The following is a 20369-nucleotide window of genomic DNA, read 5'->3' on the forward strand; positions in this document are numbered from 1 at the left end:
TCGGTGGGATCTAACTAAGCGCCGCCATTAAAAAGAAATTGACTAATCGTTGGATGAAAACAAGCAAGCTTGTAACCCAGAAACAAAAGGAACGAGGTGTACTATATGACACAAACGATTCGCCACAAACTTGGGTTGGGTTAAGCTAGGACATTCAAACGGTTTTTGTGTGTCTCATTGTTTCATGCGTGAGGGCAAGTGCTCGACCGACCAACTTCCTATTTGGTTGATCGAATTGTACGACACAAACGATTCGCCACAAACGTCACCTTCTGCGACGCATCTTTCTCCCGTTGACCGAGCATCACCGCATTGATCCTAACATCATCCTGAAATCATAGTGCGTCCCATTTTTTACTAGTGTGTTTCAGACTCTTTGTTCGACTCAATACATGTTTTGAAACGGACGACAATCGAGATAACCACATTGATGGGAAAAATAGGTTGATGCTGCGCTTGTGGTTTGTCATTGAGACTTTTAGCAAGACACGTGCACTGCAGAGTTGGGGGTGGTCCTTTGAAGCTCAGACCATGCTTACGTTAACAAGCTTATATATAGACCATGCTTCAATAAGAAATTTAATTCAATGCGAACCTCAAAGTGAGGACTGAAATGTTAAGGGCCAAGAATTCAGGGACCTAGATGTAAAAGGCAGCAAAGCAAAAGCTTAAGCCAGCTTCAAAACCAGGGGCCAAAATTTAATTTCGCAGAATTGGCAAGGGCTGCACGAACGCGTACCTCCTCTACCACAAATTACGACATTCACTCTCCCACTTAAGGAGATGATAGGCCGGCGCACTCACCGGGTGCAATGTGGGCCACTAACCTAGGCCACGGGCCTTATTGATCGCCCATCGACCCCGGTAAGTATGGAACAAGGGTGCACCCGGCTCTTCTTTTATAGCGAGCTCTCCCGCTCGATGCTCTCGGCTAGGCGAGGTGGGACTGGGCTCTCTCAGGAGGTTAGCTGGGCTCGTGTTTGCTCGTGTCTGGGCACATCAACATACGTGGGCCTTGAGAGCCGTGGCAGCTTTGCCTCTCGTGGGCCTTGAGGGTGAGAAACATCGCGTTTGTGGAGCCTCGGTCTTATTAAAAAAATACTGATTCTATTTATTTTATACTCTTTCTATAGAAAAACTTTTGCTAAAGAAAGAGAATCGTTTTACAACAGCGAGGCATCTTCACAGTGCGATCGGCCTATCGTATGTTGGCAGATACAAAAAGGCATAAAGAAGACTGCCTCGAAGGGAATACAGGTTCTTCTGATTATGAAGTTGAAGCTAAATCTTGGACCTCGCTCTCGTCAGTCCAAGTCCCGGGAAAGATTCGTAATTTTTTGTGGCGATTAGCTAAGCACACTATCGCCACTAAAGATGTTCGGCATGGAAGGAATATGGCCAACGATGACAAATGCCAGCTTTGCGGGATGTGGGATAGTTGGCGCCATTCACTTTTGGAGTGCTCTATTGCCCGTTGCGTTTGGGCTCTGGTCGATGATGATGTGGCTGACTATGTTCAAGCGCCGACTGAGCCAAATGCCAAGCTTTGGCTATTTTCAACTATCGACGACTTACCACATGCTAGCATGATCAAGTTAGTTGTTACTCTATGGGCTATTTGGGCAGCAAGAAGAAAAGCGATCCATGAAGGAATCCTTTCCACATGCCACTCATGGCTTCGTCACTAGCTTCATATCCGAATTGGAGTCCTTGAAAACTGAGTCTTGCAAAGCAACGCATCCAATTACGGGTGGGATGCGGGTGAGAAGTACAATGAAATGGACAGCGTCGAGCCTCGGGGTGGCGAAGATACAAGTTGACGGAGGTTTTGCAAGAAATGGTAATAGTGGCGCATCCGCTACGGCTTGCCATGATCACATAGACCTCTTCTTGGGTTCAAGCTATGGTATTCACTGACATTTCAGACCCGGCAACATTGGAGGCACTCGCTTGCCGTGAAGCTCTATCTCTTGCGCTGGACTTGTCCCTCGACAAAATTGTTATTGCATGTGATAATAAATCAGTGGTGGCGAAGATAAAGAATAGAACTGAAGGAAGGTATAGTGCAATCATTAAAGAGATTAATGCTCGGGCGAGAGAACTCACAAGCTGTGATTTCATTTTTGAAAGTCGTACTATGAATGTCGATGCACACAATTTAGCTAAATTTTCTACTTCGTTAGATGTTGGTCGCCATTTCTGGTTGGGTTTACCCCATGACCAATATGTTATTCCTGTAAACCGAGCTGCTACTTCGCAATAAAGTTTTGGTTTACCACTTAAAAAAAACAGCGAGGCATGGCAAGGGACTAGCCTGACAACGAGATGTTTCAAAAAGGAAAAAATGAGGACGAGAGGGGACACGATCGGTCGACGGGCTCACCACACAAGCGTCGGGGCGGCCGGGAGCAACAGGAGCATGCCGATCACGGCGACGGCGACACGAACGGCGACGATGGCGCCATGGCGGTGGCTGCCAACCGGCCTTATCCACGAGGGCCGCGACTCTTGCGAACTACGGCGACGCGCGTGCCAGCGCACGGCCACACGAGTTTAACGACGGTAAGGAAAGTACCACGCGCGGACGCTTCACCATCAATCAATCGATCCATCTCTTCTACCGGCCGTCCACTCATTCAGCTTGACACATACGCACGCTCGCTCGCTCACCGCGTTCTCCACGCGCCGCGAAGCGTCCCGGCAGACGTGCCTGCTCCGGTCGCGCCAGCGCGACCTTCGTCCGAGACGCGTCACGCGGAGGGCGGGCAACGTGTCGGCGAACGCACACGGGTGCTGTATTTTAAAACGTTTTTGGTTTGCCCCGTCACCTGAGCTGGTCGCGCCACTCTGGGGAAGAGGACGAGGAGCAGCGGAGCGGAGCGGGCCGAAACGCCGGGGCTCTCCCGCCACCGCCGCGAGTTTCGTTCGAATCGGAGGCGTCCCGCGCGCGCCGCCGTGCGCAAGCGACGCGGCCTGAGGGACCGGGCGGGCCCCGCGGCGCACTCATCAAGTTGATCTATGTAGCCATGTGGAGGCCGGACCAGGACGTACTGTGCGTACGCACAGCTTTTGGGGCCTTGCCTGTCGACTGGCGCGACCGAATTCCCGAGCCTGCCCCTGCGTGCCTCCCGCGAGTTAAAAAAACGAAGCTGCATTTGCTGACCCGTCCAACAAAATATTATGAGGCTGTTTGGTTCTAGGCCTATCCATGTCACACTATGTCATACAATGTTGCCACACTTGTTTAAGGTTAGTTTTTTAAAATAAGAGCCACAAGTTGGCAAGCCTAAGGGAATCTTGCCACAATTTTTGAGAGTATGTGATGTGGGACCCTAGTATGGCTTGCCTAAGGTAACCAAACACCTACCCAAGTTAGTCAAACTTGCCTAACCTTAGGTGTGAAAATCTTAGGCAAACTTAGTCTCAAACCAAACAGCCCCTATAACCGCAGCGATCTTCACTCGTTTATCTCGTGTGGAATTTATGCATTCTGGCGACCTTGTAGTATCCGGCCAGCTGCTGTACCACGACACATAAGTTCTTAACAGCAACTCAACACGCCAATCCATTTGAATTGAAATAAACACAGAAGGCAGCCCAACGATCCGATTCAAACGGATGTGCTTCCATTTTTTGTCCACTGTACGACCCTTTTTCGGTTCAAATTTGGGCCATGTTTGCATCGGCACGGATATGAAACGGCCTTTGTCCTCCACTAACCCGTCAGTCGGTGGCACATTGGCCATCCCGTCTTCCTCCCAACAACAGCCAGCACACTTGGCCGCCCCACCCGTCGTCGCCGCCGCCGCCCGGTTCCGGTGGCCAGCCGTCCACACCCACGTACCTCCCCCCGCAGCACACCACCTTCCAACGCCCCCGACCTTGCCACCACCGCCCCCTCGCCACACGCTTCCCCCTGCCTGCAGCACCCAAGCGCCGTGACCTCACTTGCCAGACGCCGCCACACTCGTTGGACGTCGACGGGCCTGCTACTAGGTCTAGGGGAGGCACGAGGCTCTTCACCGGCCAGCTTCTTCCACGACGTCCGCAAGGTGTTCGACGGGTTGCCTGCAAGGTACAAATGGATTCTGCCGACGAGTTCTTTTTCCACAATTTTCTTTAAGACTCGGATGATTCTTCATCCGACGATGAGGAGCTCGTGCCAGCTGTGTTGCTCGTCATGACCATAGTAGACAACGGCCGATGTTCAGGGCCTCGATCTCGGGGCACACTCCAGCGTTGAACGCAACCGAGAAAGCGGTCATTTCCTTCTCTAGAAGGATTACTTTGAAACCCCCAGCCCGCTCTTCAAAAACCTCAATTTTTGGCGTTGTTTCCTTATGGCTAGATATTTGTTCAGCCGTATCCGGGAGGGGGTGGTGGCATACAATAAGTATTTCGAGTGCAAGGAGGATGCCCTGAGAAAGATTGGCTTCTTCTCTTATCTGAAATGCACTGCAACAATTCAGATGCTTGCATACAGAGTTCCCCGGTGATTTCATTGATGAGTATGTCTGAATGAGCGAGTCGACGTGCCTAGAGTCCATGTGTAAGTTTTGGAGGGTTTGTGATAGCAGTGTTTGGCCCGGAGTACTTGAGAGAGACAAATGATGCAGATACAACCCGGTTGTTGGCGATGAATGCCAACAGGGGCTTCCAAGGGATGCTTGGTAGCATAGATTGTATGCACTGAGAGTGGAAGAACCGCCCTTCTACTTGGCAGGGGCAATATAGGGGCCAGGTCAAAGCTTGCATTGTCATACTCGAGGCCGTGGCTTCACAAGATCTCTGGATTTGGCACCCTTTCTTCGGCATGGCTAGATCTCGCAACGACATCAACGTGCTTCAACGCTCTCCGGTGTTTGCTAGGCTTGCAGAAGGCAACTGCCTGGAGGTCAATGTTGAGATCAATGGCCATCATTACAACAAATGATACTACCTACCCGACGATATCTATCATCACTCATCAGTGGACTACTCTTGTGAAGACAATCCTCAACCCTGCACGAGAGAAGAGGAAGAGATTTTCCCAAGAGCAAGAGAGTGCTAGGAAGGATGTGGAGCGTGCCTTTGGTGTCTTCAATCTCGATGGGCATCGTTCGGTATCTTGCTAGAACTTGGAGTACCAAAAAGTTGTGGGAGGTGATGACTGCTTGGGTGATCATGCACAATATGATCATAGAGGATGAGTGCCCATAACGTATCTATGACCGAGGGTTTCAGTTCCAGGGTAAAAATGGTGTGCCTGAGCATGGAGGAGCGGCAACGTTTCACCGAACGTCATCATCAAATGCATGATTGGTGCTACCTCTCGAGCACTGCGTTGGTTTTCCCCGAAAAGGAAGGGATGATGCAGCAAAGTAGCGTAAGTATTTCCCTCAGCTTTTGAGAACCAAGGTATCAATCCAGTAGGAGGCTACGCGCGAGTTCCTCGTACCTGCACAAAACAAATAAGTCCTCACAACCAACGCGATAAGGGATTGTCAATCCCTACACGGCCACTTACGAGAGTGAGATCTGACAGATATGATAAGATAATATTTTTGGTATTTTTATGATAAAGATGCAAAGTAAAATAAAAAGCAAAGGAAATAACTAAGTATTGTAAGATCAATATGATGAAAATAGACCCGGGGGCCATAGGTTTCACTAGTGGCTTCTCTCAAGAGCATAGGTATTCTACGGTGGGTGAACGAATTACTGTTGAGCAATTGACAGAATTGAGCATAGTTATAAGAATATCTAGGTATGATCATGTATATAGGCATCACGTCCAAGACAAGTAGACCGATTCCTGCCTGCATCTACTACTATTACTCCACTCATCGACCGCTATCCAGCATGCATCTAGAGTATTAAGTTAATGAAAACAGAGTAACGCCTTAAGCAAGATGACATGATGTAGAGGGATAAACTCATGCCATATGATAAAACCCCCATCTTGTTATCCTCGATGGCAACAATACAATACGTGCCTTGCTGCCCCTACTGTCACTGGGAAAGTACACTGCAAGATTGAACCCAAAGCTAAGCACTTCTCCCATTGCAAGAAAGATCAATCTAGTAGGCCAAACCAAACTGATAATTCGAAGAGACTTGCAAAGATAACCAATCATACATAAAAGAATTCAGAGAAGATTCAAATATTGTTCATAGATAGACTTGATCATAAATCCACAATTCATCAGTCTCAACAAACACACCGCAAAAAGAAGATTACATCGAATAGATCTACACAAGAGAGAGGGAGAACATTGTATTGAGATCCAAAAAGAGAGAAGAAGCCATCTAGCTAATAACTATGGACCCGTAGGTCTGAGGTGAACTACTCACACTTCATCGGAGGGGCTATGGTGATGATGTAGAAGCCCTCCGTGATCGATGCCCCCTCCGGCGGAGCTCCGGAACAGGCTCCAAGATGGGATCTCATGGATACAAAAAATTGCGGCGGTGAAATTAGGGTTTTGGCTCCGTATCTGATCGTTTGGGGTACGTAGGTATATATAGGAGGAAGGAGTACGTCGGTGGAGCAACAGGGGGCCCACGAGGGTGAAGGGCGCGCCGGGGGGGGGGGGGGGGGGTAGGCGCGCCCCCTACCTCGTGGCCTCCTCTTTTGTGTCTTGACATAGGGTCCAAATCTCCCGGGTCTTGTTCGTTGAGAAAATCACGTTCCCGAAGGTTTCATTCCGTTTAGACTCCATTTGATATTCTTTTTCTTCGAAACCCTAAAACAGGTAAAAAAAACAGCAATTCTGGGCTGGGCCTCCGGTCAATAGGTTAGTCTTAAAAATAATATAAAAGTGGATAATAAAGCCCAATAATGTCCAAAACAGTAGATAATATAGCATGGAGCAACCAAAAATTATAAATACGTTGGAGACGTATCAATTGATAAGATCACATTTAGTTGCAAGATGATTTGGTTGAGCATATGTGGGCTCACGTTGACAACCAATAGATGTATCGTCTATCTTATGTTTGCAAAAAAAACTACAAAATGGGCACGGACCAGCCGCAAGGACGAAAATGCATTCGCTCATTGGACGCCCGGTCGATCCAAACGCAAAGAAAACAGACGAGTCGATCCAAACGGACGAAAAACGGACAAAACATGCTTCCATTTGAGTCGACGCGTTGGAGTTGCTCTAAGATGATCACAAGAAAGTAGTTCGGTATTTTTGCAAAATAGGAAGAGAGTACTCCTGTAAGTTGAAGCAAGGGAAAAATCATAGCAAAATATTGTCAAAATGTAATAAATAAATAAACGCATGCAGCATGACAAAAACTCATGATAGACTGATAGTTGTTCATACATCGATTTAGAAAAAAAGCTTTATCGAGCGAATGCTTTTTTTTCGAAATGACAATTAACCCGTGCCAGAGCCGACCACCGGTGACCAAACAACGTAGCTCAGACTCCGACGAAGAACCACAAAGAAAAACTAGGCATGGCTGGCGCGCAGAAGATCATCGAACAAACCGCATGCTGTCAGTCATCGTATAACACCGAGGCCCCACGACTGCAGCTTCGACTACACAACAACAAACTAGCCGAGACGATCCCCGCGGACACTCCGGAGAAGAGGTGACTACCGCTACCATAGCCACGTCTCCGACACTCCACACCCCATCATCGTTGCCACAGAAGCCTCGTGCCAACACCATCGTTTTTCACTGGTCTGGCTCGACAACATCCAGCTCCAAAGACAAATCCCCCAGGAGGGAATACAACACAAAGGCGACGTCATCGTTCGATCAAACCAGATCAAGGGTTTCCTCCCGGAGCTGCATTGATCCGCACGGGAAGGGTGAAACAACAATACAACGATGTCTCCAAGAAGATAAGCGACAACCATGGCCGCCGCCATCGTTGGTCACCGGCACAAACGAGACATGGTTTTCAGCCAAGCTCCTGAGACCACCTCATCCGCATATCATCTCACAACGGCGACCACCTAGCACCACCACCGAGCCAGCTCGTAGTCGAAGAAGCCCATCGTCCGAGCAACCAACCGCATCTTGTGGAGGCCGTCGACCAACACTAGCCGCTAGATCCGTCAACCGAGGACCCGGTCACCAGACGCAGCACAAACCGCTAATCCATGCCGAGCACCACGCCGACAAGGATAAAAAAAAAATGTTGCCCAAGGCCATGAACCACCTCGGTCCCCAGCCGTGACCAAGCTCTCACGTGCATGCGCACCACGCGTGCCCGTCGGAGGACGCAGGAGATCCAGCCGCCGCAAGTGCGCTCCTGCTCCAGCACTACGAGCCCCTCCACTTCGGGCTGCCACGCTGAGCGAGTAGTAGCACCCCCCTTGGCGCCGCCGCGTGACCTCATGGTATGGAGCGTGTAAGGTGAGAATTCTCTTCCTGACAAATTAAATAATATTCTAAATAGAACTGCATGAAAGACCTAGGACGCGAGCTCACCTGAACACATGTTAAGACGTTTAGCATCGAACGCGGAAATGGTTCTTTGACAATTAGAGCCGGCCTCCCCTAAACAGAAACAATGCTAGTGAACCGGGGGTGGCGAGTGGTGACACACACACAAAGGTAGTGGTGACAACATCAAATTAACGACGAAAAATGAAACAGTCTTGCTAAGTCTCAGTCGACTAAGACTTACAGTCGATGCTATATCCGTGAGATGTTAGAGATCCATACAAAATTTTATTTTTTATTTTTTCAGTTTCTCTCTTGCATGTTACGTCATTTGACTGGGACTTGATTAAATCTCGGTCGACTGAGACCTAGCCACACCCAAAATAAAAACTCTCGAGGGCACATGGCCGGAACCGGGCGCTGAAACCAGGTGCTATCGGAGCACTCGCAGAGTGAAGACAAGCCAGTACATTCACGCATGCTTAAGCTAAAGAAGCAAAAGAATTCAGGATGAGTCTTGTGTGAGACCTGATCTCGTATAATTTTTTTCTGGGAGGAGCTGCCTGCGGAGCCCCCGGCGCGTCACCCGGATTCAAATTTCGAAGCTCAAACGAGACCACCGGGTGGCCCCCACCCCCTGTTCTCGCTCTCACCTTCCCGTGGAGGAACTTGCGCGGCGGCGGCCCCGCTCCGGGTGGACAGTTGGCCACCATACCCATCAATCAAGTGACCGATTAGCCCGTCATCCCGTGGTTCCACGCGTTTAATCCATCTCTTAACCTCCACCAGCCCCGCGACCCCGACGCGCCCAAGCGCCCATCGTCACCGTCGTCGTCGCACGTCTTCCACTTCCACCCACCCACCCACATAAAACACGGGCGAGGGGCAGCGCGGTCATTTCCCGCGCGGAGCCGGGGCCCAGCCCCCCTCCACCCTGTCGCGTTAAAGCCAGTCCACTTCGCTCGAGCACCATCGGGGCCGTGGTCCGTGGACGGCAGGCACTCACTCCCCATCCATCCCCCTCTCCCCTCCCCTCCCCTCCAGCCGGGAAAGGAAGGAGGCCCCTCGCCGGCCGCGCGGATCCCCGGAGAGATCTCAGGTAACCTCCTCCGCTCCACGCCCCGCCTCCTCGCCCTGCTCTGCTCTGTTGGTTCGCGATCTACGTGCTAGCTACCCATCCAGCCGTGTTTCCTGCCGCTGGATGGACGTGCTGGTGGTTCCGGTGGATTCCGTGGCCGAATTCGTTGCCGGGCTCTTGAGGATCACTCGTTAACCGCTCGTCTGATCCGCGATTTCCTCCCCCTCCTCCGTCCCTCGGGGCGGGGCCGCTCCAGATGGCGATGGGTGGTGGCGACGCGTTTCTCTTGATTTTCACCTTTTCTTTTCGCCACATACGCTGCGCAGTGTGCGCATACACTCTCGCTTGAAGAGGGAGATGTCTCAGCGTAGGCTCGCTCGCCATTTAAGCCCCCTTCCCTTTGGTCTGACCATCCCAAAGTAGTACGTTCTGCTCCAGCTTTTCGTTATCCCTCCATACAGGATTCGGTTCAGGTTGCTCAGATGTCGCCATTACAGAGTTTCCCTCCCGAAGCAGGCAGGACGAACCGTGGCATGCTTACGGAATATTTCCTTCCTACTACGTATCAGAGATCAGCCTGGTCTGCTAGGTTGGTTCTGGAACATGCATATAGTTGTCACCACCTTAGCTGTGAACCAAAAATAAAAATAAAATTCAATTGGGCGGCCATTAGCTGGTGCGTGTGCCCATTGACCCGCAATAGTTTTGGATTCATTTAAAAAAAAATCGACCAACCGGGCTCTAGTACCTGGTGGCAATTATCGTAAAGAAGTACAGACATGCAGCAGTCAATCCGTGATGCTGAAATTAATTCCGCACATTTTTGGATTCACGATCTTTACACACGTTCTCTCTTTTTATGGCTATTGGTTCTGGTCAGTTGTTTATGTGAATGAAATTTTGCTCTAAAATTAGAAATAGCTAAAGATGATTGGATTTCTTGCTGTGTTTGTCTGGGTCCACCATGAGCGGGCCTGGCAAATTATTTGTAATAACGCTTATTTGCATGCCTAGCTGTGGTCATGGTTACTTATTGCCATCTTCACATGCATGACAAAATTATTGCCAGCAAGAAATGGAAGTATTATACAATTTACTGAGATCCAAGATAGGTGTATCTGTCCTTTCATGACTTGAAAATGTACCAGTTGACAATACGATTTGCTAGTTGAGTTGTTGTATGTTGATTCGTCTCCTCACCCCATGGCTGCATGTGTCCACCTAGGTGTAAGCCAGGCCATGTTTTGTGGTTGACAGACAAATATTATTTTGTACTACTAAACTTGGCCGGCCTCAATTATTGGTTGGATAGAAGTTGACTACAGCTCATCTGCAATTGCAAATTTCATCTTGAACCCTGGCCTTTTGATCCGTGTGGGGTCAGGACAAATGTGACGTCCTTGCCTGTGATTGAATTTATTCTGAGTTCACTGAATTATGCTTCTGCTCTGACCTAACAAGGGACAGGTAGTTGCCACATCTTTTGCGCTGTGGTGTGCGATAACCAAGTCCAGCCATGCTTATATGATGAATTAGTTCCCCAACTAACATTGGTACCCACAATATTCGATCAATTTCGCTGTAATAGTTTTTCATGATTTGCTGATAAGATCATGATTTACGCATGAATAATGATAGCCGCATCTTCTTGGTAGTTAATCAGTTTTCTGGTCCCTGCATTATGGAGGTTGCCTTGCATAGTCCTCTCCCTCTTCCTCTTGAATAGAGTGAACCAGTACTTTTCTGTACATAGGCGGTGCAAACCTTCATACTTCATACCATTCATGGTTTTAAATTTTATACATTTTGGATATTTTCTTTCCACCTATTATTCTTATGGGTGTACTCAGGCCGTGCCTTCTTGTTTTCTGTTGTCACAAATACTTGCAATGGTATTCTGGTAATCTAGCCATAAGCTAACCTTGCAAGCTTCTTTTTTGTTCCCCCCTAATTTCACTACATATTATGAGGAAAGTGTTTTTTTAATTGCAGTCTTGCAGATCACTCTTTAGCACAAGAGTCATCAACTTGTATGTTTCACATTCTCATTTTTGCCTCCATCTCATGATTAGGTCTACCTTTTACAAGATTCCCTATTTATCGTGAGAATGAAGCGCATGAGTAGAATGCCCACAAGGAAGGCCCATTCATGGTGGTGGGACAGTCATATTAGTCCCAAAAACAACAAATGGCTAGCTGATAATCTAGAAGGTAATGACTCTATTCTTGTTTCTTCAATTGCTTATGTACCAGATACTTCTGTCACTTGCTAGGAGTAGCTATCTTTAGCACCATGGCAATTTCCTTCTCTGATATTTCATCCTGCAATCTATTTACACTTGCAACCTTTTCTGAACAAACAGAGATGGATAAGCAAGTTAAAGAGATGCTGAAGCTCATTGAGGATGAAGGAGATTCTTTTGCAAAGAAGGCTGAGATGTATTACCAAAGGCGTCCTTTGCTTGTCACCCATGTTGAAAATTTCTACCGCATGTATCGTGCTCTTGCTGAGCGGTATGACAATGTGACTGGGGAACTACGAAAAAACATGCCATCATCTCTCAAATCACAGGGCTCAGGTATATCTGAATCTGACTCCGAGGCACAGTCTACTCCTGCATCTCCTGAGTCTGAAAAGAAGACCTCAAAAGAGAAGGGTAAAAAGGGAAGTGATGGATCGTCATCATCTTCTTCTTCTGATTCTGATTCCGAGGTTGATGAAGCGAACCAAGAGAATGGCAATGGGATTACTCATGCACTGAATGAACGAGTTATTGAGCTAGAAGATGAGCTCAAGGAAGCAATGGAGAAACTTGAGGCACTCGAGGAAAAGAATATGCGGTGCCAATGTGAAAACCTTGAAGAGAAGTTGCTAGCTTCGCAATCAGAAATCAACAGCCTTCAGAAGGATCTTGAAGAAAAGGTCCGTTCATTGGAGAGTATCAAAGAAATTAGCAGTGAAAAGGAGGATTTGGAAGCTGCAGTTCTGGAAAACAAGAACAAGTTCGAGGAATTAAAAGGGGAAATGGCCTTAGCAGCCCAGCATCATGAGGCCCAACTTTCATATCGTGACCTTGAAATTGAGAAATGCAAGCGGGAGCTTGAGGAAGTATCTGAGAGGCATACCTATGATAAGTCTATTCTTGAGACTGAAATCGGAGATCTCCAAGAAGTGGTCAAGAACTTGGAAGGGAACTTGGCAAAACTGTCGGAAGAGAAGTTGCAGCTTGAGGCACAGGTTATGGAGCTTGAACAAACATCTCACAGCCTAGATGATTCATCTGCTGAAATTAAGAAGCTACAAAAGGTAATCAAGGATCTGCAAGCAAGACTGGAAAATGATTCAAATGAGAAGAGAGTGCTCGAGGAACGTGCTATCGAGTTTGAGCAAGTTCATAGGGAGTTAGAGGATTCGAGGGCTGAAACAGTGGAGCTACAAACTAGAATTGAGAAACTCAAAGCTGATCTGGAAGGAGCACTTCAAGAGAAATCGATGTTGGAGGGCTCTGTCAAGGATCTGGAACATGCCATTGCTAGTAAGTTGGAGAAATTCTCTCTTGAGAAGTCCTCTCTCGATGCTGAGATCCTACAACTGTCAGAAGCTAATGCTTCTCTTGAAGACAAGTTGTCATCCACAGAGGCGCAGCTTAAGCAACTTCATGCCGAAAAGGCAGAAGCATCTGTTGAGAGTGAGAAACTGATCTCTGGATTGAAGCAAGATATTGCCAATCTTAAGACAGAGCTCGAGTTACTGTCCTCACAGAAAGCTGCAGTTGATAATAAGGTGTCTGGTTTGCTGAGTGATCTCGCAACTTGTGATGAAAAGATGAAGGAGATGGATAGCCACTTGCATCAGCTACACCTGGAGCATGTGCAAGTGACAGCAGAGGCAGATGCCGCACGGAAGTCCGTGGCAGAACTGCGTGCACGGGTGCGTGAGCTCGAGGAAGAGGTTGAGAGGCAGAAGCTCATGGCGTTCGACAGCGCAGAGGGGAAGCGGGAGGCAATCAGGCAGCTGTGCTTCTCGCTCGAGCACTACCGTGACGGGTATCAGCAGCTCCGGCAAGTTCTGCAGGGCCACAAGAGGCCGATGGTGATGGCGACGTGATCAGCCAACCAGCAGCTTGCTGGATCCTTCTCTCTGGATGCCTAAAATCAGTATGTCCATGTAATGTAAACATCCCTTTCCCTTTCCCCTTTCTTCATGTAGCTTCGGTCTACTCCTTAGTAGTCCTGGTAAAAGCTTGTGCTCTGTAGTTGCTTCAGCTACTGGTACCCTATGATGTGTGTGGTGTAATATATTATGGATCATTGTGGCATTCCTTTTTCAATCAATCTGCCTGTTGCCGCGAGTCTGAAGATGATCGCTGTGTTTGTTCTCTCAAATCCTGACGAACTTGATTGCTGCAAACCTGTGACATGGCTCATTGTTTTTCTTTTTTTCCATTTAATGAGCCTCATATTATCTAGTTTGAATTCGCATATCTATCGAGTAATTTGCCTTTTGGATCTCCTTGTGCTGCTGTGAACTCGCCCTTCTATTTCTATTATCCCAGAAGTCTGAAATTGTATTCAAAAGGGAAGCAAGACTGCTGAGAAGCAAGACCAGTCCAGAGATTATGGCAGAAATGATGGAGGTGGCAGCCATGACCACCTGTCTGCTGTCTCTGTCTCTGCCTCTGTGACCAGTCCATGCCTTGAGCTGCTGACCTTACCTTTCTCCATGATTTGCTCTAGAAAAGCTTACATAGTGCATTCTTGAAAGTTTTTGGAGATGACTGCATTCTTGGAAGCTGCAAGAAAAGTTTACTCTGTGGCAGAAACACGGCATAATTATCACAACATAGCATACTGTACTTTTTAATCCCACTAAAATGGGAGACAGCACACCCACTAAAATACAAGGAGATGTGTGCAGGGATTGGACCATTAGTTTTAACTGATTCTTTTAATGCCCTGGAGATCAGGAATTCAGAAGCTTCACATGGCTAAGCGTCAGTTTTCACGGCCTGCACTTTACTCACCTGCAAGTTTCAGGCTTTCAGACTTCAGTTTCTTGCCCATTTAATTGGCCAACCTCCCTCATTGATGCCTGTTTAAGCCTGCTTAGCCTACGATTCCTTGCAGTCAGTTAATTCTTTTCTTGAAGCCGCACCCGTCAGCTGTCCGATCCTGTGATCCAATGGTAAATCTCTTTTCCTTCTCTTTCCTTTTCTTTTTTCTTTTTTGTGAATCAAGTTCCTTTTCCTTGACTTGTTCATCTCTTCATAGTTCATACCCATTGGTATACAAGGCCAAAAAACATTGCAACTGGTTTCTTGACACTTCTCTGTTCAGAAATAGCACTACTATTTACTTCCTGCAAATCCTTTTCCTTCCGTTTACCTGTCAAGAAAGCTTTGAGCAAAGGCCAAGTTTTGGAAGGTAACAAGGAGCAGCAAACCTCTCTTGCTTGCTACGATTTTGTTTCTCCTTTTTTACTCCTCTCTTTGCTTCTTCTGCTCGTGCACATTATTCATTTCTACGGCAAGAATTCAACTGCATACATCCCCATCTCCTGCAGCCGTGCAATCTTGACCGCACGCAGCACATGGCCGGTGACACCACGTGACATATATTTATTTCTTGCCTATTTTGTCCCATCTCTGTGCTAGCTAGCTTCCACCTCCCATTATTTTTTTGCTTTTCTCAAGAGATTTTTCAAATCACTTCTGATCCTGTGAGATTGAGAACACTGTACCTACACCACGAGTGTGAACAAAAAGGTTGAGACTTTCTCTCTCTGGGCGCAGCGGTGGATCTTGGATCCTTCAGGTAGCAGTAATACGCATACGAGTAGGAGTAGGTGGGCGGTGGTACTTGGTCATGTGCCACCGTCTCGTGCCCCTTTGCATCTTCCAAGCTCGCTCTGGGCTGGAGACCCTCACGCGTTTGCTTCAAGCATTGACCCAGGCATAAATCTTCCAGCTACCTGTTCCTGGCCCCTTCTTGATTTCTTTCTATCCCCTGCCTGTCCGTGTAGTGCTCAGATTTGGTCAGCATGAAGGCATGAACAGAGCTGGCGCCTCTGGTGCAGGATCCTGACGACTTGCGTCTCTGAAGGCGAGGAGGAAGCTTCTTTTCTCAGGTGAGATTGTGCTCTTGACGCTTCCCGCTCATCTGAATCTGTACCAGTTCTTCTCGGTCGTATGTTTCAGTTTCTTCAAGCCATGTTTAGTTGCTGTTCTTGATAGATGGTTGCTCCCAAGATCTTGCAGCGTTTCTCCAGGGATGATGCTATCTTTTGATCTGGTCTTGGTTATATGGCCACCTCTGTTTTCTATATCCACACGCTTATTTCTTCATGGATGGAACAGTAAAAGCTGCCTGCTGAATATTGCTTTTCTGTTTGGTAAAAAAGGATCATCCTTGATACTACAGTAAGAAGATATGCTGCTCATGTCTTGTTATTGCACATATAACTCAATCTGATCCATTGACCTGATGATCTGTCCAGATATGCAATTTCTTGTTCATTTCTTCTAGTTCATCACAGATGCGATTTAAGCATTTATTTCCCGAGGACACAGATTTCATTACACGAATGTACTACCGCTGGTACTACTAGATGATAATGGGATGCTGTTAGTAAAAATGGGAAATAACTTATTATCCAACTAACAAGGACTAGAATGAGTGGCTGCTGGCATTGTTGCAATTTACATGCTTATCCACACCTATTTTAGATTGGTTGATTTATGTTGCGGTATAGTGTATTCATTTCGCAGCGCTATAGTTCACCCTGATGCTTATGATTTGGAAAGTTAAACATATCATTACTTATTTTTCTTCTCTTTGACTGAAGAAAGATGTAGTTTTCGTTCCTAACCATTCATATTTCCTCTTTCCATTTAGTGCTTGAATCTGCTAAACTTCTAGCTCTCCTTGAAGATTTGTGAAACATGAAGCCGCCTTTGGAAAGGAACCCATCCAGGAAGCGCCATTCATGGTGGTGGGATAGTCACATTAGCCCCAAGAACTCAAAATGGCTTGCAGAAAACCTCGAAGGTAAGCTGAGACTGTACCTGGACAATTTCCTATATGATTTTTTTCTTAGTACTTGCTAGTAAACATACACCGTCAATGCATGCATAGGTACAGTACAATTTCTGATTGTATGTTGCACTGAGATGACATAAATAAATGAATAATAATAAAGAAAAAGTACAAGTCTACAACACACTACTTTATTAGCCCTCAGATGCTTTTGATGTACATATGTTGCCTATGGTACAGTATCCCCATCTGATTCTTCACGGAGCTGCAGAAGTTTTGATGGTTATTACTGTCACTCTAGGTTTAGGTGTGGTAGCCTTATGTGACTGTTCATTGTGCATTTGTTCCAAAAACTAAGACAAATGATAAATACTATTGTTGATGCTTCCATAGTCAAGTGAGAGAAATTCTATACATATTTTATTTTAGCAGAAATTGGCAGTGAGAAAAACAGAAAAAATGTTGATACTTTCCTTGACAATTACTGCTTTTTTATTTATTTATTTTTACTTTGTTGATCTTGCTTCAAGCTCTTCTTTTATTACTCATTTTACTGGATTGGGGAGATAGATTGTAATTGAGTTATTTGATGTGTTGTCCTCGCTGCTGTTATCTGTTCTGTATGTTATCACTGTTGTTCTTGTTCAAAGTAGCCTTATCCAACCTTTCCCTGAACTGAAATATGCAGAAATGGATAAGCAAGTGAAGGAAATGGTGCAGCTTATTGAGGAAGATGGCGACTCCTTTGCAAAGAAAGCTCAAATGTATTATCAGAGGCGCCCAGTGCTCATCACCCATGTCGAGAACTTCTACCGGATGTACCGCGCTTTAGCTGAGCGCTACGACAATGTTACCGGTGAACTGCGCAAGAACATCCCTTCAAGGATGCAGTCTCAAGGATCTTTATCCGGTTCTGAGTTCGGTTCAGAGCTGCAAAGGTCGCCCACACCATCTCCTGAGCCACAGAAGTCCTGGACAAGGGAGCAGAGCCCTAGAGCCGCCGGTTTCGACTTCTTTCTGAGCAATAAGAGCAATGACTCACCGTCCTCAAGGAAGGAGCCCGAGTCGGCTTCACAGTCAGAATCCGACATGAAGTCTGAGGATGGCGAGGATGATGGCATTGCCTATACATTGCACCAGAGGGTTCTCGAGCTCGAGGACGATCTCAATGCCGCGAACCGGAAGCTGCTTGATGCAAACGAAAAGCTCGAGGTTTTCGAGGAAAAGAGCCTGAGGTGCCATTGCGATTATATGGAAAATGGAAATGGCGCCGATTATGCTGCCAAAATTACAGACATTGATGGAGAGTTCGCGTCAACTAAGGAGAAGCTACAATCTTCAGAAGTGGAGATCAACAGTCTCCAAAGGAGGCTCGAAGATGCTGCAATTTTGTCCGAAGAGCACTCTAGGCTGCTGGAACAGAACAAGGGACTGGAAGCTGAAATTGTCAGTCTGAAGGAAGAAATGGCTTCAGCCAGACGGCGTTTCGATGATAAAATTTCCAAGAGCGATGCCGAGATCAGCAAGTACAAGCAAGAGCTTACCGCCACGTCTGAGAAGCTGCTGCAGGAGAAGTCCACCAACAGTGCAGAGGTAGGTAAGCTGCAAGAGACAATCCAGATCGCCAGTCGTGAGCTGGAGAAAGTTTCCAAAGAGAAGTCCCTGGTGGAGGACCAGGTGAAGGAGCTGGACGAGGTGAACGCTGAAGCTGAAAGGCAGATGCAGGAGCTAGTCCATGCCGCCGAAATGCTCTCAGAGGACAAGTTCAGGCATGAAGCTGAGATCCTGACGATGCAGCAGAGCATCGAGGACCTGAAGCCGAGATTTGAAAGCATCGCAAGAGAGAAATCACTGCTGAAACTCTGGTTCGCGGATCTGGAGCGCGTCGTGGAGCGAGGAAGTAGCGTCGTCATTCCCCCAGAATAACCTGGTTTTGTCGGGAAAATTCAGTAGCTAGAATTTAGAAAACTAGCAGTGCTATCTCTTTGTTTTTTTGGCCTGAGGTACAACATCATGCAAAACTGAGAAAGCCTACCATGGACATCAGTGTTGCCTTTTCTTGGATTATTCGTTGCACTGTGAGGTGATGGGTGGTGGTGGTGGTGTATGAAACATTTGCACTGAATGCATTTCCTTTGGCAATAAAATGTCTCTGATGAGTGCATTTGGAGGCTAAGTTCTGAACTCCTAATGCTGCAGCTGTTGGTATCTAGCCAAGTGGCTCGATATTGTAGCCAGAATGAAACCATTCCTGGAGGCATCCATGCTCTGGATCCTGATGCTGACATGATTCATGTCATCGACACGGCGCCCCGAACTTACAACATCCAGAGAACAGAACACTGCCACATTCATCAGTGAGCTCTTAGCTTTCGTTTATTTAGCATGTTGGTTTGGCTGTTTTCATGACCAAATTCCAGCATCAGTGCTCTTCTTACAGATTAGGCACAGTTTCGATGGTTTTTTATGCCCTGGCTAGAATCTGGTACCAAGTCGTTACCCTAACCCCAAGTGTGGTGGTTTTGGCTCACACTTGGGGTTAGGATAACAACTTAGTGCCAGATTCTAGGCAGGGCACAAAAAACCACCGAAACTGAGCCTAATCTGTAATGGAGAGCACTCATTGTCTGATAAGCTCACGCAAACAGTGAAATTGACAAGTTGGTCCCACTTGTCATGCTGACGTGGCATGCTTGTGTGGACAATACGCTGACTTGGACGAGGGTCCCACTTGTAAAAGACTTAAGTGTTTATCTTTATTTTTTTTCTCCTGGGCATTTCAACAAACACGTACTGGGCGACATCTGCACATCTGTGCACTTCACAACGCCGGACACGCTCGCCGCCTTTAGTGGTCGACGGTCACCCGAGACCTGGCCGGCTGGCCGCGCTCGTGCTTGTGGTGTCCGCCGGGAGGCCCTAGCCGCGCCCGCCGGGAGGCCTGGCCACGCCCGTGCTCGTGCACTGTGGTGGCCATGGCCATGCTCGCGGTGACCGCTAGGTGCCCCTGGTCGCGCACGTACTGACGGTGGTGCGCCACGGTGGAGCACTCTGCCCGTCCCAGTGCTCGCGGCGCCCGCCGGGATGCCTGGCCGCACCCGTGCTCGCGCACTATGGTGGCCATGGTCGTGCTCGCGGCGACTGCCAGGAGGCCCTGGTCGCGCCCGTATTGACGGAGGTGCGCCATGGTGGAGCGCCCTGCTCGTCCTCGTGCTCGCGGCGCCCGTCGGGAGGCCCTGTTCGCGGCGGTGCCCCACGGTGGAGCGCCTTCGCCGCACCTGCGCTCGACGCCACCTCCCGTTGCTCCCCATGAGCCACCGACACCACCCCCCGGAGCTCGACCCGCAGCTCGCCGTTGGCCGCGGGCGCGCTAGCAGCGGCGACGCTCGACCATGCTGCCCTGCCGAGCACGAGCAGCCCGAGCCCACTGTCGCCTCCACAAACACAGAAGAACGCCATGGACGCCACCCGAGTTTGTCACTGCCGCGGCTACATCTGCCGGCTCCATGGTGCGCCCCCGCGCGACCTCGCCTGTGCGGACGGCCGCCTTCTTCACGCAGGGTCCTCTGCTCTCGGATGGAGGCGGCCGGCCCGCAGTTCCTCTGGTCACTGCTCCGACCTGGCCATGGCATCCGGTGCCTTCTTCAATGACCAGATGATGTGCGCACTGAAGGTGCTCGATTGAATGCTCCAGCGAAAAAATGTTGTGAAGAAGATGACTTTCTAGTCATTGACAGGTGGGGCCCGCATATTATTTGCCACATCGGCCGGTCAAACTTTTCGGTCTTCGCCATGTCAGCCCGACATGTGGGACCCACATGTCGGTTTGGCTGTTTTCACGACCAAATTCCAGCATCAGTGCTCTTCG

General features: G+C 48.2%; 2 protein-coding genes and 1 non-coding gene across 5 annotated transcripts; 2 read left to right on the forward strand and 1 right to left on the reverse strand.

Annotated features, from left to right (window-relative positions):
• Window positions 1–716: 716 nt before the first annotated feature.
• On the reverse strand, window positions 717–872 carry LOC125549708 (U1 spliceosomal RNA). The gene has a single exon (XR_007301438.2). It is a non-coding gene; the product is annotated as a U1 spliceosomal RNA (small nuclear RNA).
• An 8479-nt stretch (window positions 873–9351) lies between these two features.
• Window positions 9352–13825, forward strand: LOC125542811 (uncharacterized). The gene is made up of 3 exons (XM_087546346.1): window positions 9352–9487; window positions 11539–11677; window positions 11830–13825. Exons 2-3 carry the CDS (start codon window positions 11575–11577, stop codon window positions 13572–13574), a joined length of 1848 nt encoding a protein of 615 aa, XP_087402472.1. The 5' UTR covers window positions 9352–9487; window positions 11539–11574; the 3' UTR covers window positions 13575–13825.
• A 154-nt stretch (window positions 13826–13979) lies between these two features.
• LOC125542812 (protein NETWORKED 4A) lies at window positions 13980–18677 on the forward strand. 3 transcript variants are annotated; one of them, XM_048706009.2, is made up of 4 exons: window positions 13980–14651; window positions 15489–15593; window positions 16397–16513; window positions 17190–18677. In XM_048706009.2, exons 3-4 carry the CDS (start codon window positions 16408–16410, stop codon window positions 18425–18427), a joined length of 1344 nt encoding a protein of 447 aa, XP_048561966.1. In that variant the 5' UTR covers window positions 13980–14651; window positions 15489–15593; window positions 16397–16407; the 3' UTR covers window positions 18428–18677. The 3 variants fall into 3 exon arrangements, with proteins under 3 accessions (XP_048561966.1, XP_048561963.1, XP_048561961.1); XM_048706006.2 differs by lacking the exon at window positions 13980–14651 and adding an exon at window positions 15013–15280; XM_048706004.2 differs by lacking the exon at window positions 13980–14651 and adding an exon at window positions 15016–15280 and having other exon boundaries at window positions 16361–16513.
• The last annotated feature ends 1692 nt before the right edge of the window (window positions 18678–20369 follow it).

This window comes from Triticum urartu, chromosome 3A (genome assembly GCF_056163025.1).
Source record: "Triticum urartu cultivar PI428250 chromosome 3A, HENAU_Tu73, whole genome shotgun sequence".
In the NCBI taxonomy this organism is placed as follows: Eukaryota; Viridiplantae; Streptophyta; class Magnoliopsida; order Poales; family Poaceae; genus Triticum; species Triticum urartu.